Source organism: Pogona vitticeps, chromosome 1 (genome assembly GCF_051106095.1).
Source record: "Pogona vitticeps strain Pit_001003342236 chromosome 1, PviZW2.1, whole genome shotgun sequence".
Lineage (NCBI taxonomy): Eukaryota > Metazoa > Chordata > Lepidosauria > Squamata > Agamidae > Pogona > Pogona vitticeps.
The window spans coordinates 46,749,073-46,771,129 of NC_135783.1; the positions used below are offsets into that span (position 1 = coordinate 46,749,073).

A 22,057-nucleotide genomic window follows, 5' to 3' on the forward strand; every position below is an offset into this window, starting at 1 on the left:
GAACCTCTCCGGGGAACCACAAAAGCACCAAAATTGTTTCTGAATAGGCTTGATTGCTGAATAGTTGCACGAACTAGGTGTATGAAAGCAGCTGCCATGGAGGGGTTGACTAGCCTTTCACTTAACTAGTTTTATTTATTGTATTTGTATCCTATCCATCCACCAAAGACTTCAGGGCAGGATGCCTAGGATTATCCCAATGTATTCCCACATCGTATTTTAGCCTGAGATGCCTTGTACAGACTGGGCCTTCCACTCCAGTGAATTGCTGGGCTTGTTGTCCCTCCCACAGAAAACACAGGGGAGCTCTTTTCTGAAAAATGAGCCAAGACGTTCAACCCTCTTTGTAAGATATCAGAGCTGGGCAGGCAATTAAATTAGCCAGAAACATACTGATTTCAGTATTTAGTAAGGATACCCTGCAGGAAAATAATCTAGACAAGTCAGACCATTTAGCCTTCACCTGCCTAATCCAAGTAATAATTTTTGTGTTGAAAGGTACATGTCTGCCCAAGATACTCTATTGGGCACATATAACAAATAAGGTGTAGTGTTGCTGTTGGTTTTTTGAACTCTTGGACTCAATGGCCCCCTTCCAGCTCAATTATTCTCTGATTCTAAGAATTATTCGGGTAGAATTCTGGGCATTCCAGCACACACGGACATGCGCATGCATGCACGCACACACGCACACACAGAGAGAGAACAGGGCTTATCTTCCAGGCTGCTTGGCTATTTCAAGCCTGCCGTTGTACTAAACTGCCCAGATGTTTCCTACAAGGCTTCATGGAAGATGCAGTCTCACTGTCCATTAGGCTCTATTAAAGGGCTTCTCCAAAGATAGGCAGGATATAAATAAAATAAATTTTAAAAAATAAAAAAGAACTACACTTCCCATGAAGCACTGGGGCAGCTTCTTTCTTTTTTGCACAGTAATAACACTAGGCCTAAATAGGCTCAAAATAGCCAAGCAGTCTGAAAGACAGGCCTTGTTCCAAGTGAGTGAAATACAGGTGTGTGCCTATGGGCTGGAACTTCCAGAATTCTGCTTGAGGAACGCTTAAGAATTGGGAACAAATGAAGTAATGGCCAGACTCTAGTATGCAAATATATGTTTTTGCCAGTAAGTTCATGTTTAATATCACTTTTGTTTTTAGAGTAAACCCTTGAGTTGCACAGAACTCTCATTTAAGACTCCTGGAGGAAAAAAAAATGTCAAGTTCTGGCTAAAACATTTCTAGGCATCTGAAAAGAGTGTTCCAACCCCCTTCATCTTCAGACCTCTTGGACTAAGAAGATTCTAGTTCAGTAACTGGGATTTAAACTCACTGAAGGTGCTGCTGACATATATGTTTTATTTCTCATGTTCTGAGAGAATCCCACTATGTTGTTTTTTGTGATCCTTCCCCAATTTAAATTATGGAGTCATGTTTGTCATTACACACAAAGGACATCCTTTCACTCTTTCAAAATTACAGTATCTCTGTAAGGATTAAATGACAAGCAGAAGCCACTGAGTGTAAAAGCCATGTCCGTGCACCACATCCAGTCATAATGGGCAACTGTATAGAACTCCTTCCAACCCAAAAGGAAGAGCATTATTTTGTTCCATGAAAGCTTAAACAGCCATTACTAAGTACAGAATAAAATCTCACACAGTGCATAGCGTAAGGCTGGGGTCAGGGAACTTTTTTACCTTTTACCCCCCAAAAAGTTTATATACGCTGACATTGCCCCCTTGATTTGAAAGGAAGGAAATCATACATTATTTGGATTCAGAATATTGAATCTACACAGGCTGTGTACTGAACTAGCAGCATATATCATAAGAATCAATGGCTGCCAGGCTATATACCGAACTAGCAGGATGCACCAAATTTAATAAAGATGTGCACTATTTTTGCTGGAACACATTGGACTCCGGCCTTGGGGTGGTATAGGGAGTAGTAAGGTGTCCAACGTGCCTAGCAAGTTGCATTAAATTTTCGCTAGCTCACAGAGGATTTAATCATCATTAATGGCTTCCAGAGTGGTGCTAGCAATGACATGCTTGCTAGAGACAGCCAACAGAGTTGGGTGTGGGCGTTTCCTACCACTTTAATCATTCTATGTGTGGTGTGCAAAAAGGAACAAACCAGGCTAAAGGTCATATCACCCACCCTGGTGCCACAGCCCAATATCAAAGATCAGTGCACTATTTTTTATCATCAATGGAAAACTCAGCAGTGGCCAGAGGATTGGAAAAGATCAGTCTACATCCCAATCCCAAAGAAGGGATGTGCCAAAGAATGTTCCAACTACTGTACAATTGCACTCATTTCAAACGCTAGCAAGGTTATGCTCAAAATCCTACATGGTAGGCTCTGTCCATTACCCCCAGGATTTTCATTTTTACCCCATTTGGGGTAATTTACCCCTGTTCCCAGACCACTGGCGTAAGGCCTCCAACTTGACCTTTGTTTAGGAATGTTGTTATGTCTTGGATCCCATGATTTACTTTTTTGGTTTGAAGTTACCTTCCTTATGTGGCATGTGGCACAGAAAAAGAAAATGGCTTATGTTTATGAGAAATACAGTCACATTTTAGAGGACAGTTCAGTCGTTGGTTAACAATGGCAGAAATCTAGTAGTAAGTAGCAACTAGAGTAGGCCCACTGAATCAGAGGGTATTTGGTGAGTCGGTGCCCATGTAAGCTCCACTGATTCAATGGACCTACTCTAGTTATGACTTACTACTGGCTTTCAGCTACTAAAAGGCTTATACATTGCTAGTTCTACATTTGTCTTCTGAAAATGTAGTGAAAATGTATCATATGCCTGTGGTGGTTAGCCAGCTATATGGGACTGTTTGAGAGATGTCTGTATGATAAACAGTTTAATAGACCTTGATATTTAAAAAGTGGTTGTGGTTTATTTTGAAGTGAAAGTAGCAACTCACCTAAGTGTATTTCTTCTTTTCAGAAAAAGAACTTAAAATTCTTCATCAGGAGAATCGCAAAATTGTAGCACTCTCGGCAGCTGTTGTTTTGCTGGTGGTGGTGATTTATACCTGCTGGACAATGTAGAAGCTTTTTTTCCCTTCACACACCCCCAAGATGTAATGACTTGACATTGTTAAATCTCTTCCTCTCCTCACCAAACTGCCTCATCAGTGCCATTTCCATATCATTCAGACACCTCTGACTTACCACAGTCAACCATCAACAAAGCAGAAGCGGAGAAGATGCTGAGGTTTGTTGGAGCCCTCCGGCTGACTGCTGTAGGGAGGACTTGTATGATAGTTGTACCCTCTAGTTATGGAACTATCTCCAAGGAAAAACTATTGGTCACCATCTAGTCAGCACAAGTTGCTGGCTTTTTTTTCATTCACTGGGGCATTCTGCATCTCCCACCAATCTGTATTTGTTTTTTGTTTTGCTTTGTAATCACAGTCATTGTTCTATCCTTGATGGTGCATCTATTTTGTGAGATAGCCCAAAGATATCTGATATGGGCACCCATATAAACCTAGTTAATATGTAAAAGATAGTCCAAGGGGAATAATTAGCATTTGCTCAATTTGCTTGCTCTTTAGAAACCTAGTGATACTCAAACTGTTTATCAGGCATTTTGAAACTGAAATTCTCTTTTTTGCTTAGGCCTTCCCCTAGTACCCGACTTCCTGACTGCTCTGCCTCTTCCCATTTCTAAATGACCAGCTGCACTTTGCTCTGTAGCTGCTCATATCCATAGTTAGGGCAACTGCATGCAACAAAGGACACAAAGAGTTTCCTGTCATTGTTAAAGCAGGAAGTAATTTGAACAGACTTTGAGCAGACGTTGCCCTTAAATGTAGAAGATATAGTTTCTGTCTGCCTTAATTTGTCATGGTGTCAACGATGAAGATTGTGATGGTATATAAGACAGGTTTGACAGTAGGATAATGGGTGTATAAGACACACAAATCCCAAACAAGTTTCCGTAATTAAACAGCTTTGCATTCTTACAGAAGCCAGCAGTATTCACGGATTTTCTAGAAATTATGGCAAGGTTTATTTAAACTTGTAGAGATTGGCCAAGTTGAAAATTTGTGAAAACTTCTCCCAACCTTTCTGAAAATGTATTTCAACAAAGAACATGTAGACAAGACCATGCATCTTCAAGTGTCAAAATCTGCACTATTACAAACTTTTTATTATTGGAACTGATCAAGATATTTAAGCATTACATTTTAATTCCTTTGTTACTGAACCCTGTGCTGTCTTCTAGATCAGTAGTCCCCAACCTTGGGCCTTCAGATGTTCTTGGACCACAACTCCCAGAAGCCTTCACCACCACCTCTGCTGGCCAGGATTTCTGGGAGTTGAAGTCCAAGAACATCTGGAGGCCCAAGGTTGGGGACCACTGTTCTAGATCACAAATACACCAAATTACCTAATAACTGTTTGTAAATCCTTATGTTGTGCCTTAATGTTTCGAAACTCTGCTTCAACCAATAATAGAATCATGACTCCATTTGTTTTAGAAGAGGTAGCCATATTAGTCTGTGCTAGCATATCAGGCAAAAACAACAATGAAAAGAAGACAAAAATGTTGTGATTCCCTAAAGACAAACTGCTGTATTTTAATGTGTGATTTCATGGGCAAGTCCACTTCTTATGTCTCTAGTAGTGGACTTGTCCACAAAAGCTCATATCAAAATACAGCAGTTAGTCTTTAAGACTCAGTTTGTTATGTACCTTTAAAAAGCTGCTGTACTTTGAAATTCCTGTTCTAAATGTATTTTGATCTCATGTTATAACTGTATCGCTAATACTGTTTTTATTTCATCCATACTTTGAATTCCTTTATAAATTTTCTATGCTGAAAAAAAACTGATCTCTCTCAGGGAGCCCCTCAACCCAACCCAAGAAACACCTTTGGTTATTAAATTCTTTTTTTTGTCTTGAGTGACTGGCAAGGTGTTTTGAGTATCATCCTGCAAAGCCCCAGGTGCCCCCACCTGCAAGCCATGTTCTTTGGTGAGTTATTCTTAGGATTTTGATAATGGGGTTTTAGTTGGCAAATGCAATTTCACTTTTAGCAACTTCTACACTTTGCTTAGTTCTTAAATAAAGTATACGAAGTTGAAAACTAGAGTTGGTTTAGTTCTTTTGCCAAGCCTGAAGCAGACTTTACCCAATCCACCTAGACCACTTGATGAACTCTAACATTTTTAAGGAGTTAAAGGAAGCACCAAAACAGAAGTCTGTCATCTATAAATGTTAAGATTTAAGGCTGGACTCTGGCATGTGTAGGCTATTTCTGTGAATACTGGCAGAATCTATCTCAGTACTGGGCAGCTTTTCCCATTTCACTGTATCTTCCTCCAAGCCAATTTGTAAAGCAAGGTTCTGATAAATTCATCTAAGCTATGAATAAAAGACATTTTGGGCTGTATTGGTGAGGTACAGACAAAAAGGGGAAAAGAATAACCACAAATGAAGTACAGCTTCACAGAACACAAGGTGTAAACATTCCTTTCAGCAAGACATGCTTGACCTTTCCTGCCTTGTGGGCTGGTAAAACACAGGGTGAGAGCAGGTTAAAATATCCATAGGGACACCGCTGCTGATTTTTTTCAATATCTCTCTATGCTAAGAGTGATTTTGTTCTGAGTTGCGAAAGAGAAACTGTTCTTCACTATTGAAACCAAGCTACTCTAGTTTTCTTTACAGTCCTTGTTTTCCTCAGGCACTCAATCTTGAACTAAATAGACTTCAAAATAATTTTAAAAGCCAAGACCTTGCTGCACTTTGGAATGGAAGAAACGTAACTCCAAGAATGGCACTGGAGCCCTTACCAACAGTGACTCCCAATCCTACAGAAAGAGAGCAGTAACAACTACAACAGAGGTAAATAAAGTGAGGGCAGAGATTTCAGACACTGTGCTTCTCTGTAACACACACTTCCTCAGCCAATCGTCCTCAAAGACAAGAGTAAAACCAGATAGAGGCTGGTTTTATGACAGTGTGTTCTTTCTGAAATACTTTAGGCCAACATGCAAACTAGGAACATGCTAGGAAACACCAAAACCTTCTACCATCACTTATATCAAAAGTCCAAAAGCAAAATCACTCATTGTGGTTCATCTGCTGTCATATGTTGGTTTTAGGAAGAAGGCAGTTGAAAACATAATACCACTCGTTTTGAATATAATTTTAAATACCACGACCACGAAACTCAATTTGGAGATGAAGGTCATTTATTCATCTTTGCCCCTTGCTGTCCAAAATAAACCAGTGAATCAAGATAAAACTCTGACCTGTAGTTTGGCTCATGCTTCAGACAAAGATCCACCGTTTCTGGGAAATTAGTCTGATGTGAAATTAGACCCTTCCCATCAAATCACTGAATTCTGAATCCTAATGATGATCCTCCAATATAACATGATCTTCCTGCCTGCTCATGTCTACCCATAGGAAATGTTGAGGAGGGCAGTTTTAAACTTTAAACTAGAACACTTTCTCTTACCACTTTCAATTGTTGATGCAAAGGAACAGGAATATAAACTACTGATAGAACTAAGCAAGTGCCGCAACTGAGGTGAACAGGAAGATGTTGCTGCCAAACAATATTGGGCTGCACATACTGGACCTCTTCATTCTGGCAAAGTTCCACCCAAACACTACAAAAGACACAAGGGTTATATGGAGGCTTTAGAGGGGGTGTATGGAATTTCTGTAGCTCAGTTGCAGGGGGCAGATGCTAATTTCCTCCCCGCAGTTGAACTCTGTTGCTAATCCACAACCCGTAATGGGAAAGGGTCCGAGACTTTGATGGTGGCTTCAATTAAAGGTCTCACACAAATCTAATAAGGCACCACCTAAGCACTTCCACCTCCACTCATCAACACTAGCATACATAAAATACTTTGGTGACTCCAAATTCCTTCACTGCACATTAACAGCTGGCTCACATTAGAAAACAAAGACCATATACTTTCCTTAGGCCTTAACTGATGTCATTTCATGGGGAAAGCACAGTCCTACTCCTTTAGCCACCCCTTTATTCTCAGCACTGAAAAACCAAATGTTAAAATACAATTCACAAAAGCAGAATATTATTTATTCATGGGTATTGGCAAACAGAAAGTGTTGTGGCTTCGCTCAGATAGGATTTTTAATCCAGATGTATAGAAGTTTTCATGCTGACCTGAAGCATTTAAAAGAACAAGAGAATATTGCCTCTCTGTAAGTGGGTTGGCTGGATCAAATCCAAACACCACTCTTTCACCAGAGCATACATTTCTTGAAGACCATAAATTCTCTAAGCCCTAAACCAGCTTAACTCTTTGACAAGGGGGAAAAAACATCAGGTTTGCCTCAAACATGGACAAAAGCATGACTTCCATCTAGATGAAGTCACGGCTAGTGTGTTTCATGGAAAAAACTGCATGGGGCTGTGCACCTCAAGTTGTCCAGTGGGAACAAGGGTTACTTTGCATAGAAGCATAAGATTCAATTTCAACCCAAGTTACAAGTCACTGTTGGTAGTAACATACTATTTACAGTCAAGACTTCCATCTGTCCGGTTTCTTTCCACGAATATATCTGTACCTAGAGCACTCTAGGCAGGAGACACAAAGCTAGGTATCACAAGAGCCAGAATGGCCCACACTAGTGTCATGATACAAAGAAGACCCAAGAGATAAAATGAAGTCATTAAAAGGATGTCCTCTTCTGTCCTGTCCACATTTTGCAAGCTTTGCAGCCTTGTCAGGCGCCATGTGATGTTCCCCTTTAGACGTACTACTTGAGAGCTGTGTGCATCTTCATCTTTGCTGTGCTACCTGCTACACGGAGTCCAGATGTCAAGATATACAGAGCACAGATGGGGGCGGACAAGAAAGGTACGGTGGGGATCAATTCAGAGGAATGTCCACTGCTCAAGAAACTGCCTTTGTGAAACCTGCCGTAGAAGTGCCAGGAGCAGAAACTTATGTACAGTGCTATTTGCAGTCTGAAGCCTTGTCTCGTTTGTTTTGCATTCGGTCCCCTACCACCCAATCTGGCCTCTTTTGACAGTCTTCTTCCATGGCTCAGTGCAAGTGGCTGGAAGACAATTATTCTAATCAGCTGCAGATGATTCCAGTCCAGGCTCCCCGGCTGTTCCCCAGGACCTGGTGAGGGATTCATCATAGGGTGAATGTTGTCTGATGAAGGACAGAACAGTTTCTTTGGATAGCTTCTCTGGGTCTTCCCTTTTTTGAGAGTCATGCACTTTGACACCGTTTCCCCATTCCCAGAAAAGACAATTGAAGTAGCAAATGCTGTGGACAAGGAAGACAGAAACCAGAATGATCAGCTAATTTACATAACAGAAGCTACACTGGATATACCTGCACATAAAACATCCTCCAGTCCCTTACATTTCCATTGAAAAGAATCTTGCCAGCAGGGCAACGACCAATACCCGAGTTGTTAGAGAGGCACTACAAGTCAAGATAGAGAGTATCCTGACTCAAAATAAAATAGCTCTTCATTATCTGCCTTCCAAAGATCCTTTTCAAAAGTACCTGGCAGCGTGTTCACACGAAATAACTGAGAATGTCCAAGAAATCTAGATTGCAAATAATCCTAACTATTGTGAAACCTGAGTAAGTACCAATTCTGTATACCATTTAGCATACTATTTTAATTATATTTTAGCTTTTCTGCAAAATTTGTAACATTCTGGCATTCCCAGCATAATTTCTTTGTCAAGGAATATATTTCTTTGTACAAGGGGTGGGATAGGGGTGCAGAGATGACTGACTACTCTTTTGTTTCCCCAGCACTCCTCACGTACACCACATTTAACAGATCACACGAACTAAACAGAGTCACCTTCACTTTCAGGGCAAGAAACATTATGAGTTAGTGGAATGCTTCTCTAAATAAGTTTACCTGGCAAAAGGACCCTTTCCAAAGAAAGGCAAGGGATGCCAATGGGAGGAGAGGAGACAATGATAATAGTGGCTAGGAGGCCTAGGTGTAGCCAGGACTTTCAAAAAGACAAAAACAATATCCTCTTCAGAAGTGGAAGTCCTTCCTGGAGCTGAATAACCTGCAAACGTTTTGCCTGTTCATATGTTGCCAAAGAGTCAGGAAATTTAAGTTCTTCACTGGCTTTTCCACATAAAATCTGAACTAGGGTGAGGCATAATCAAAGCTTAGTGTTGAATTAAAGAATTTCAGACCTACAAACTACCATTTTTAACTCATAGGACTTCAGTATTGCTCAGTCTTCTTAGATGCCTTCAGTCTTCTCAGGTGTTCAACCAGCAGACCCAGAAGTACCTTCTGCTGTTTCTAGTGACTAGATGCAAACTGTATATGCTATTTAAGCAGCTTTTCTGGACTTCCTTTTTTTTCAGACTCTAGAAATTAAGCTGGATTGATGGAACTATGAAAAGCTATAGAACACTGAGTAGCAATATGTTTCAATCTAATAAGAAATTCAACCTCCAGATAACCTCACCTGGATAACTGAGAATCTTCACAGATATAACTCTGAAAGAGCTGATTTTATTCCAAAGTATGGAAAGTTCTGATCAAAATCTGTTTGGCCTAACATTCTGACAGTGATGAATCATATGCCTGTGATAAATCCAGAAGGAAGATATGAATACAGCTGCACTCTCTATGCTATGTGCTGGATGCTATGAAAATGGAATGGCCATATTTCTTTTGAGCTGAAAGCACTGGTTCTCAAACTCTATAATAGAGCTCCACAGTTGTACAGGATGCAGTTTAAAGAAGTGCAGATAATCCTTCAATGTAATGAGGGACAGATCATTTCTTTTTAAATGAAACTGTTTAGAGATAAAACAGCATCTGCATTAACCTGCAAGGGAATAAATACTAATATGTGAGCCTACCTTTGAACTTATGAAATGATAGAGTACGTATAACCAATGATTTAAGATTTTATGTTAATATGTGCATAACCAAATATTGCATTATTTCCTTTATTATTTCTCATAGTTATCACAGATATTCATATGGTGTCTTTATAAGACTTCTATATATTTTTACAAGCAATCAAATATGCAAAATTTTGCCTTCTCTGTTTTCTTAACCTAATGTTTAGTTTAAAAAAATATTCCTGCCAAGTGAGGTGGGTCTTCTAAAGTCCTGTTCTCATTCAGTTAAAGGCAGAATGACAACTTTAATGGTAGCTGGTACAATTTTTGTCTGCTTTTAAAAACTTTTATGACTTTTAATAGTAATAATTATGTGCTGCCATCAAGCTGATTCCAACTTACGATGACCCTGGCCAGGGTTTCCTAGGTATTAAGTACTCAGATGTAATTTATCAGTCAAGAGGAAACTGCCAAAGCAGAACTGCAACTGAACATTAAGAAAATCAGAACTACACAACTTTAACACTGACAATGAAGAAACTGAAATAGAGATTTTGTAGACCTTGGTTCAACCATCAATCCAAATATAGATGGCAGCCAAAAAATCAGAAGATTGGAAACAGGAAGGGCAGCAATGAAGGAATTAGAAAAGATCGTTGTGTAAGGATGTGTCATTGGAGACTGACACCAAAATCATACACAATCGTCTATTCTCAATCACCATGCATGGGCATGGTGACTGGAAATAACAGGAAGGATAAGAAAGCTGACAGAGAAAAAAAATGACTTGTTTGAAATGTACTGGAGGAGAGCTTCGTGGATACGCTGGACTGCCAGAAATACAAGCAAGCAGGTCCTACATTAAATCAAGCCTGAACTATCTCTAGAGGCAAAAATTTTGAAACCAAGGCTGTCCCACTTTGGCCACATCGTAAGAAGGCAAAATTCTCTGGGGAAAAAAATAATGATGGGAAAGGTGGAAGGCACCAAGAAAAGCGGAAGACCAAATACGAGATGGATTGACTCCCTAAAGGAAGCCACAGGCTTGAGTTCACAAGAGCTGAGCAGGGCCATTGAAGACAGGAATTTTGGACATCTCTCATTCATAGGGCCACAGTAAGTTGGAGATGACTTGACAGCACATCACAACAACAATTTTCTGCTCAAACCTTGGAACTATGGACCTTGTCCATGGCTGCATATGCTGTACTGGGTCATCTTCCGCAAGGCACAGTGGGGAATCAAGTGTTTGCAAAACTTTTCACTTGAATTAATTGATGGTATGGTTGTGGCTTCATGGTTACTCTCCCCAGGTCTGCTGGGAGCAGAATAGTTTGAAGACGAACCTCTTCCTCAACAGAGTTCTTCAGTGGGGTCTGGACTTACGAACTTAAACCGTATTGGAAGGTGGTTCTTAGGTCGAAAAGTTTGTAGGTCGAATCTGCATTTCCCATAGGAATGCATTGAAAACCATTTAATCTGTATCTGCTCTTTTCCGTCCATAGAAACTAATGGAAAGCTGCTATTCCGCCTTCTGCCACTAGAGGGAGATATTTTTTTCTTTTTTTCCCTTAGGTTCAGGAAACGAGGAGGAAGGCAGGGAACAGTTTGCAAAGCACTTTAGAAATCTTTTTTTTTCAATGAAGCCAATTTTAAATCATGTTTTAAAGCATATTGTGCTGATTTTTTCAGCACAAAGACACACAGGCAGGCTTTTTAGATGCTGAGCAAGCCTCCCCAAGCCTCTTCAGAGCCAGCCGATCAGCTGATAGGTGGGGAGAGGAGGGTGCAGGAGCAGGAGGGGGGAAGCACAAAATGGCTGCCAGGCTCCCTTCTGGTGTGGGCTTTTAGCGGTTTCCTGCTCTTTTTCCTGCTGTTTGGGGGCTACCAAGGCCTGGTAAGTGACTTTCTTTTATTTATTTTTAAGTTTCTGACCCTGTTTCCCCCTCCAGAAGCCTCTAAGGGGAGGGAGGGGGCACTTTTTTTCCTGTTCGTAACTCAAGGGAAGTTCGTATGTCGAGTCCTTATTTCCCCCATAGGGCGGGTTCATAAGTTGAATTGTTCACAAGTAGGGTTGTTCGTAAGTCGAGACCCCACTGTATACATTGTGGTCATACTGATATGTTCTACTTGTGCTGTTTCTTTTTGCATTACAGCAGAGACTTTACAGAGAAAAGGAAAGTGCTACCAACTGTACTGTGGAAATGTGCATACATGGTGGACATGCAACCTAGAGGTATTAGAAATGGATGTTCACCAGTAATATTAGTGCCTTCAGAGCATAAAGGAATACCATGCATTTAAAAAAAATAACTATGGTTTCAAGTCCTAGCTCTTCCAAGACCATTGATAATTTCTTCACTATGTAAAAACTGAATGGCTATTGTAGGCACAGTCATGTCAGTCAGGGCTACAAAAGGAAGTTGTTTTAATAGAAGCAGCCTTATTCTTGCCTCAAGTCAAAACACTGACTAGAAGCAGGGAATCAATGTCCTTTGTATCTATGTATGTGGGGAGAATCCAAAATATATAATGCTGGACCTTTTTTTACAGGCTTCTGTGAGGGTATGGGAGGTGAAGCAATCTCACAAGCATCTATAAAAGACCTTCCAGAAAAACTTCAGAGGGGTCTGGCAAGCACAACAGACACAGCAGGATATGCTGCAACTCTGGATGCTCAGCAAAACTGATATTTCAGATAAAGAATTTTAGTGCATTCAAATCGTTTTCTCTCTTTTTACTATTATTATTATTTTAAAGCTGTCCCACAGATAATAGGCAAATTCCTAAACACAGATTCTCCATCAATGTATGAATATTGTTATACTGAGTATCTAATTGCCCACACCTATAGCAGTCTTCAACTCTTAACATTCCTGGTGTTTAATATTCACAGCTATTTAGCTACACTGTTCTACCAGAGTGCACTGTGACAAAAAAAAAAGCAGATCGGTGTCTAATTACATCCACATTGATGCTCACAAATGATAATGCAATACATCCATTATCAAAATCACACATAAGCCTCTTTCTTCCCATTGTTTTTACAGATACTCTTAAGTTTTCTACCAAAATGCTATCATGATGTGGGAGGATAGAGGAGGAGAAAAGCTTGGGAAAGAGTTGGGGGATGGGGGAGTAAGTTCCTGCTGGCTGGCTATGTAGGACGTTGACAAAAGGAGGTTCAAATGGCTCCCCCAGTTTTCTCTCAAAATATATCAGAGCAAGAGAGGTGGAGAAATAGAAGCAAATTGGCAGGAGTTTCCAGGTCTCAGGCGCTCTCATATCTGACAAGTAGGATGGCTTTTTATAGTTTAAAAGAAAAACTCCTGGGGATGGGAGCCACACTGTACAATTCAAATGCTGTTAATCTTCCTCCCAAATCTGTTTGGTTAAGATCCAATTCTTTGGTGTTATGTGCAGCAAATATCATTTATCCAATTTTGCAAGTGGAATATGAAACTCTGGCAGCCCTTTTACACATGAGGGAAGTTGCAATTTATAGAAGAGCTAAAACAGCAGGCTTACCACCCACGGGATAGGTCATTTAAGAGGATGGGACAAAAGGAGTACCAAAAAAATAGGAATTAGGTGAGCAATTCCTGCTGTTATCAGAGAAGAATAGAATCTAACAAATAATCTACCCCATCCCAGTTTAACCATTATGAGATTCAATGTAAGACATAATCTTCGATGCCTTAATTTATGCAATAAGGATGCACAGTCTATGGCCAACTTTCAAAAACATCTCTGTCATCAGCAGAATCCCACCTTCTCAAATTGCTTGGCAGAGGCCCAACTGACTTATTGGGACTTTAAAGCAGCCAAGTTGGTGCTTTGTGACAGCAAAACAGGGATTCCCTACCAGCTTCCTAAAAGGCTAGTCTTCCTCCTTGTCCCAGTCACCTGAAATCAGCCATGATTGCTGCTACATTGAATATAATGCCTTGTAGAACAAGTATGGTTCCAAGACTTTTAAAAATTTCCTTTCATATGAGAACGAAGTCCTGGAAGATAACTTCTATGGACATTTACATGCCATTAACTCACAGTTCACAGTATAAAGTAAGAACTACTGATGTCATACCACTACTGGTTTCTCTTCTCCTAGATAAAACAGCAGCATTACTGGATGGTACTCACTGAAAAGGTGCAACGGCTTCTGGAGGCAGTTCATAACTGGACATTTGTGTTGTCTTGTTGTAGAAAAATTTTCTGAAAGAATTTTTACTGAATGCCATTGTCCATGGATCTATTTAAAGAATGAGAAAAAATGAGAAACAGAAATGTTAAAATAAAACACAATTAAAAACAAAAAAACAAAATCAGAGACCAAACAAACATATGCACATGCCTACATCCTCAGCGCTCTAAATCAAGGTCTCACATTCCATTTTTTTGTCCTTAGTATTTTCCTCAAATACCTTAGACATGCAAATGAAAGCCATTTCTGACACATCTTCCATGAAAGTTAACGTATGGAGTAGGTCCATAGAGAGAAAGTTTACAGGAACTATGTAGGAAAGTTGATACATTCCTGGTTGCTAGTCTTCCCTGCCAAATATACTGCTGTGCTTTCAGTTGTTACAGAATAAATACTACTGCACCAATGAGAAGCTTAATCAACAAGTGCCAAATACTATTAGCATTAAAGAAGTGGGAAGTATGAGTGGTAGTCACTCCCCTGCAACTGGAGCATTCCTGATTAGAGTATTGGGAACCCATGCAAAAATGGAAAATGTCCATATTAACTGACACAAACTAAGTGACCAGCACTGCTCCATGTGTGGTATGGATATTCTAGATCTTGTCCTTGGCCTATTGTAACAGATAATGACCCACCATTGACTGTCCGAACAATGTACAATCCTACAGGTACAAAGTGTCGGTCATCACGGCCAGTGTAGGACAGTCGTGGTATTCCACCCGAGCTCTTGATGATCTTCATCTCTAACCTGAAATCATGGCAAATGGGAGAAAAAGAATGTTCAAAGCACAACATACACAGAACGCAGTTCTCAGCACCTTAGACCTGGTGGGACAGTTTCCTTTCCCTGGAAGGACGGGATTTTTTAAAATTTTCTGGACTTCAAGTACCATAACTCTCCATTCTGGAAGTTACATCCACGTTACAGATACTGTACCTTACAAACACCTAAATGTGATGCACCTGGTAGAAAGGCCTACACTGGAATGTTGTGAGGCTGACCCAGGGCTAACTCTGCCCAAGCTTCCTATTCCTGCGCCACTGCTAGCTGGGAGCTTTCTTTCTGAGCAGGAAGCTTGTGTGGACGAAGGTCAAGCCCAGCCTCAAAATTCCAATTTAGGCCTTTCTCCCAGATGCAGCACGGGCGGGTGTGGGGTGAGTGCGTGCATGTGGTTGCACATATGAGCACGCATGCACGTTCCTGTTCCTTTGGCCCTCAAAGATCTGAAAATATCCAGTATGGCCCTCATGATCAAAAGTTTTGAGACCCCTTCCTTAGAGGGATAATGTGAGGGTGATTAAAGTAAGAGGTGTGATGGAGTGGGTCCACAATTTGGGGCCAGCTTTTTGTGGCCAACTCCCTGCACCTTGAGGCCCTACCTGCAAGGTGAAGAGGACTCTTGTCTCTAGCTGAGCGCTCCACCTCTAATAGAGAACAAGTCTGGGATCATCCCTTTGTTTAGAACTCCAGGCACCCACAAAGTGCAAAGCCACGAGAAATTCTCTTCCGGTGGACAGAACCCATGGCTTGTTACACTTGCCAGGAGCTGGCTTGAGCGCTTTGCATGGAATACGTGGCACACAAAAGTGGGCACCCTAAGATGTAGATGTGAAGGGAGTTCAATTATAATTAAGAGCTACAGAAATGGTACAGAGGAATTTTAATGCAGTGTAACAGAGAGGAAAACTTTGTGGGAAGCTTTGCAAAGTGCTACAGGAAAGCAGCCAGATTGTGCCAGCTGCCACCCACCACAGAGAGTGGCCTGAAAAGGACATAAAAATTAGGGAGGAAAGTTTTTTTTTTTAAAGGTTAACCATTATAACTCAATCCATGGATCCCATTATGGAAATTGCACTGATCTTTAAAAGCAGTCAACATTTCTCCCAGAAGGCAAGTACATACAGTATGTGACTACGTTATAAATAAGGCGAGAGGATAGAATTCTGTAGGCCAGACAAAAATAGTGTTGGAGACTGTGGATTTGGCTATAGGAAGCCAAACAAATTTCCTTCCACTAGCGAATATCTGTATGCTCCTTTGCACAGGTTGGCAGTTCCTCTCAACTATACAGAATTTTACAGTAATCTCTAACACTGTGAAACTTTCCTCCACCTTTTCAGCCTTCAGGATAAATAGTGCAAAAGTATAATTCTTCTCAGGACTTACCTTAGAAAGATCTTCTTCATGTCCTCTAGCCTATATACTTCCTTCACTCTGTGGAGAAAATTTCTTGAGCTAATTAATATACTAGTCCAAACCTACAGCTGTAAAGACATTTCTAGGATTCCAGAATGACAGGAAAACAACACTGTTTTGTGGAGCACTCTCACTAGGCCTGCCAAAAATAGGCCATCTAAATCTTGTCACTAAAGAAGGAAGTTTATAAAGACTAAAGAAGAAGAAGAAACCAATGAGATGGGTATCACATTTTGTTTCCAAATGTCCTGATTTCTAAAATATATCATGACATTCTCAAGAACTGGAACTGAGACTCAATTCAATATTATAGTTTGGTAGCTCCAGTTGGCTGATCTGATGAACAGCTGAAGTTACATGGTGCCCTACTATAAACTGTATTTACATTAGTATCAGAAAAATTCGGAAACATCAAATAGATTAAATACAGGGGGTCGAAGGATTTTGTAAAAAGGGGCAGCAACCTTCTGTTTCTTGTATTAAAAAAGAAAAACTAAAAACTGAACAGACATTGCCTTCATGCACACAACATCCTTCCAAGGTGAGATGTAGTTTTGCAAAGATGCTGTTTGCTCTTCCTGGACAGAAATACAGAACCCCACAAGCAACATTTAGGCACCGATTTTGCTGTTCGTGAGCCAAAGCAGTCCATTTCAAGTCTGGCAATTGCACACAGTGAACTGATCTGCAAAAAGCTTCTTCTGAAAAGCAACCCCCACAGCTAACTTTCTAATGTACAGATTAAAATATAACCACATCCTAGCTCTACCCACACACAAAGTATTTTTAATCACCACAATCCCAGAACCCATCAAGAATTGAAAGATTTCATTCACCTGATAGGGTTCATATCTGGCCGGCTAGGTTTAGAGACGGCTTTTACAAACTTCTCTGCTAGCTGAATTCTAGAACCAAAAAGAAAGATTTCTTGCTGTTAGGGGTCTTAAAAACAAGAATTACCATAGTAAGAACGGGCTCTCCGTACGTTTTGTGAGGGACTAATCCAGTAACAAGTGTAAGACTACTGAATTTAATCTTTCTGCCTAATTATCAAAATTCTGGACCAAAAAAAGGTCAGGCTATTAGTACTTTCTCAGTAAAACAACCCCTTGTGTCCTGGTCTACATCGAAGTCTTAAGACTTGCTTCCTATGAAAGTCACATTCTTCATCACTGACCTGCCCTCCGTGACTAAGTGAAGACAAAGAAAATGTGTACTAAACACCACAGCTTTCCAGAAGTGCTGGACCACAACCTCACAGTGGCTGAAATACTGATGTGCAGCAAATTGTCACTGGTTAAAGGCCTCCTATGGTGATTTTGGAGATGCATGTGACCTTATCGCATTGTGTATGGGTCACGTGCACCCCAAAATCCCCTTTAATAAGCAGTGCTTTACCACTGCTGCTAACATCATCCCCACTGTGCATGCAAACCTGAGCAGCAGGATTTCATTCTGTCAGATTCCACAGAGGAATATCCGAGTGCCTTCACAGGGCTCCAGTTTTTACAGATTCCCTATGAGAGACTTTGTGTTTTATACAAATCTGACAAGGATTTTAATTGTGCTCACAGAAGATTTTGTACTTTGTTTTATATTCACTCAATTCTTCCTTACTAGATAACTTTCAGAATTTTGATTTAAAAGTTCAAAAAGGAAACTTTTTTCTTTTTAAAAAGTAATCATGTAAATAAGAGCTCAAAAATGTAAAATTCATTTGAATACATAAAAGTAAATGAGTATATATTGCAAAATTCAGTCTTCTAATACAAAAACTTTCAAGTTCATATATATATAAAGCATTTTTAATCTATACAAAAGATTTGCTAAAAGTATGATCTTCCATTCAAATAGCATAGAACTTTAGTTTAGTAATTCAAAAGATACAGTATTATTTTCTTAGTAAAAAGAATAAAATACATAAACTCTCATACAAGTCACTTAAAAATCTCTATTCCAATACATATTATTTGCAAAAATGAAGCTGAACATGGCAAGGCATAAGCTATCATAAATAAGTCACATCACATTACTAATTCTCACCCACTCCAAGCAGAGATTTCCTCCCTGGTCTGTGAAAACAAGGTTCCTATCTTTTGAGATGTTCTATAAACATGCTAGGAATCTCTGTTTATATATTCCTTATGTTATGCATAGTCAAAACAATCTGTCATGGGACTCTAGCTTTCCTGTGGGCCTGGGATGGTCAACATACCCGAATCTCTATCCAAGTGATGTCCTGAACCAGGGATCTCCTAGGCCAAGCAGGTCATGTAGTATCCCCCTCCATTTGAGTACAACTGGCTAGATATGTATCATACTGACATTATATTTGGACAGTACAATACGGTACATTTTGAATACCAATCAAAAGCTTTTTACATTTTCCATGTTATAAAATGTTCACCATTTGAATTTCTTATTTTTCCTGCCATAAACTTTTATTAAAATCCATAATTGACAACCTTATGTTGAACAGTGCAGACACTGTTAGAAAGCAATCCTTTGCCTGCACTGTACTTACCGCTGATTAAAATGCTGCTCTCTGACATCAGTGCCGTTGAGTACCAGGGCATCCAGGATGTGGATGGCATTAATTTTTCGCTGTGCTTTCCCCTGGAGAGTAGAGAAGAGGCACCTTACAAAGTATCCACATGCTTCTACAAAAACCTGCTTCCGATTTTATTGGTTGATTCAGAAAAGGAAACAGCACAATTGAACGTTCTTCTATCAAGTTTTTCCCATTCCTCTCTTCCCAAAACACACAACTATCTTTGAATGACTCAATGCATATGTGCGTTGACACCAGGGCTGGGTAATGTGTGGCCCTCCATATTCCCATCAACACTTCCTAACATAGCCAAGGCTAAGAGATTATGGGAGTTGAAGGGTCTCCACAAGTTCTGGATGACCACATGCTCCCCAGCTCTGACCTTTGCTCTCCTCTTTGCTTCTCAGGCATTTAAATAATTCCAAAACACTAGCTATGAAGCTATTATATTGTATCTTCATGGGAATCCAAATAAAGAGGGAAGCAAGATTATAGGACTTCCCCTCTTGAATCTTAAGGTGAAAAAGATGAACTGCTCAAGGTGAAAGGCAATCCCAGTATTACGCCGCCTTAGTTAAAAGTTTGGACACTTCTTGATTAAATGAAATCTTCACAAAATAATTGTACTCTTCTCTGCTATGGTTAGATCCCCCAGAGATTTTCATAACAGTGCGACAGTGGAGTCACTCATATAACCTGTGTTCTCAGCACAGATTAGACAAGAGACTTATTGCCTCAGAACATAGAAATTACTTTCTTTATTAACAATTACTGAAAGATTTGTCCTACAGTAATGTATCTCATTTCTTTGAAAATGGCATCTCTTATTAACAGCCACCTCTGTGTGCAGCAGTAACACATTCTGTGCACACTGCATGAAACACTACTGGTCTTGACTGTCCCAAATCTACTGCCAGTCAATCTCTGTATGCTCCTAGAGCTGGCTGTTTCAAAACTGTTATTTCTCTTTATACCATTACTTCAAAAATCCCTAACATGCCTTACTCTCTGCACCACCTGTTCCCTAAGCCTGGAACTATTAAACACAATACTTCCAAAAAGCTGAGAAAAACCATGTGCTTCCCCAAATGTTACTCCAACAAAAGCTATTTTTATGCCACACTGACTGAAATCCTCTTTACAGCATAAATCCAAGTGTAAGTATCCATCTGTTACTCCCTGGTAAAAAACCCAATGCTGCCACGATCCTCGAAGACACATACGCATGCACACTGAGAATCACAGCAGTGGCACTTTGTTTACCAGAGAGGAACAGAAAGAATGTTACACTTGAATTTACACTATGAATAGGACTTCAATCATTGTTTTATCCTGCTCTTGGTTTTTTTTTTTACATGAATGTTTTATTAATTTGGAGCCTTTTTTACATTGTCCTTTGTTTTTATGAACTTTTTTGCAAATTACTTTGAATTTATTTCATCTGTAAAGCTGGATGAAGATATTTTAAAAAATATAAAATTTCAATACACTGATTTATTCAACTTAGAATTTAATGCATTTTAAGATGTTTTGTGTTCCAAGTAACTGCAGTGTTATTTTATTTATTGTTTATATGCATGGCCCTTTTAACTTTTTTTATATTCGTTGCAAAAGAGCATTTTACTGGAAACATACCAGGATGATCACCTTCTATCTTCTATGAAACATTTTAAAATTGTTAGTATTATAAAACCAGCTTTCTTCTAGAAACTTGGAAGAACAATAAACATTGCTTTACTGGAATACATCTATGTCACAAAATAAGTCTGCTGGTTGAACATGGGAATGTGCATCTGGGGGGAAAACCTATCCTTTTCATCAGGCAAATTAATAAAAGACAAGACAATATAAATTGAAAGCAAACCTACTTGTGAGCTTAACTTCAGGTCAAAGGGCATGAAACACCACAAAAGGCTACTATCCTTTCTAAATGCTCTAGCTGGTCATATGTACTAAATGGATGAAAGAATAAATTTGCCTTTGAAAGAAAAAGAGCCTCTAACCTCTCCTTTCAATTCATGAACAATTTCTACAGAAAGAAGGGTGTCCCGTGGCAATTCTGTTTTCAAGTCCAGTTTGGTCCAGCGATCTGATGGCCGACCAGCCCAAGTGTATATCTGAGACTTCTGATTTAAAATAAAAGGAAGGCAGAATGATTAAGATCCAAAAGTATACAGTATAGATGCCATTTGCTCTTGAATGCAGCTGATAATATTACAGCAGAGAGATACAGTAAGACAGATACTTCCAACAATTTGTATTTCACAGTGAAAGAAGTAAAATAGATTTCAGTAGCAGAGAAGCAAAAATGCAAAACACTGGTCACCTTGTCCACAAAAGAGAAAAGCATTATTAGAATAATCTGATAGGTCAGGTAGGTACATGTAGTAAGTCCAATTTATGAAGCAAGTTTTTTCTTGGGTGAGAGGTAGACTGGCAAAGGCATCCACTGAATAAAAATATTAGAGAGTATTTCAAAACAAAGCCTAAAGAGGTAAATGAATGTAATTCTAAATCAGGGGTCTCCAAACTACGGCCTGTGGGCCACATCCGCCCCGTGTTACTGTTCTGTCCGGCCTGTTGCCTTCAGCCCATTCATGCATGGGGCGGGCAGGCAGGTGTGAGCAGGTGTGTGTGCGTGTGTGTAGGGGGTGGCTGTGTGTGTGTGGCAGGTGGACAGGGAGTGTGTGCACATGTGCGGGCAGGCAGGCGGGTGTTTGTGCATATGTGCGGGTGGGCGGGCACGCATACGCACCCACATGTTCCTTTGGCCCACAAAAATATCACAATTATGTGGCCCTCCATGTGAAAAGTTTGAAGACCCCTGTTCTAAATTAAGTACCACATTACTTAAAATGTTTTTCTGTTGAAACTCACTGATACATTTAGTTATCACCACTCACCCCTAATGATAGAAGGAACTTCTGCTCACTTCCTGATACCATACACCTATAATCCAACACTGGCCTGATCTTCTCCAAGGTTTTTGAAGTGAGAGGAGTTGGTTTGTAACTGAAGATCTCTATGTTGGCCCCCTGAATGAAATAATAATTAAAAAAATTGGACTGAAAATGTTTATCCCATGTAGGTGTAGCCGTCCTTCAGTCTCGAGGTACTATGGTAACGTGCTCTGATTAGAGATCTTGGAACAGCATCTAGTGTGGCTGAGAAGGCCAATTCGAGAGTGACAATCCCTTCCATACTGAAGACAAATACAATTTGTCCCCTGTCCAGCTC

General features: G+C 39.9%; 2 protein-coding genes across 7 annotated transcripts in view; one reads left to right on the forward strand and one right to left on the reverse strand.

Annotated features, from left to right (window-relative positions):
- The window catches only part of CCDC167 (coiled-coil domain containing 167), a 117,798-nt gene extending 101,029 nt beyond the window's left edge, over nt 1-16,769 (forward strand). For 3 of the 5 annotated variants that reach the window (XR_013540406.1, XR_013540405.1, XM_078383038.1), the window contains exon 7: nt 2,962-4,928. Coding sequence is in view for 2 of the 5 variants with exons in the window: in XM_078383038.1 (XP_078239164.1) it covers nt 2,962-3,065 (104 nt within the window). In the remaining 3 variants the exon portion in view is untranslated. Of the gene's footprint in view, nt 1-1,157; nt 1,335-2,961; nt 4,929-12,021; nt 12,102-12,418 lie in introns of those variants that run through there. The other 2 variants (XR_013540407.1, XM_078383037.1) reach the window with 2 other exon arrangements.
- Nucleotides 6,206-22,057, reverse strand: part of CMTR1 (cap methyltransferase 1) — a 52,842-nt gene continuing 36,990 nt past the window's right edge. For both annotated transcript variants that reach the window (XM_020785040.3, XM_072991618.2), the window contains 8 exons: nt 21,724-21,855; nt 20,824-20,946; nt 18,794-18,885; nt 17,106-17,174; nt 16,240-16,287; nt 14,708-14,820; nt 14,009-14,117; nt 6,206-8,290 (listed from right to left, as the gene is read on the reverse strand). In XM_020785040.3, the coding sequence (XP_020640699.3) occupies nt 8,089-8,290; nt 14,009-14,117; nt 14,708-14,820; nt 16,240-16,287; nt 17,106-17,174; nt 18,794-18,885; nt 20,824-20,946; nt 21,724-21,855 (888 nt within the window). In that variant the 3' untranslated portion in view covers nt 6,206-8,088. The remainder of the gene's footprint in view (nt 8,291-14,008; nt 14,118-14,707; nt 14,821-16,239; nt 16,288-17,105; nt 17,175-18,793; nt 18,886-20,823; nt 20,947-21,723; nt 21,856-22,057) is intronic.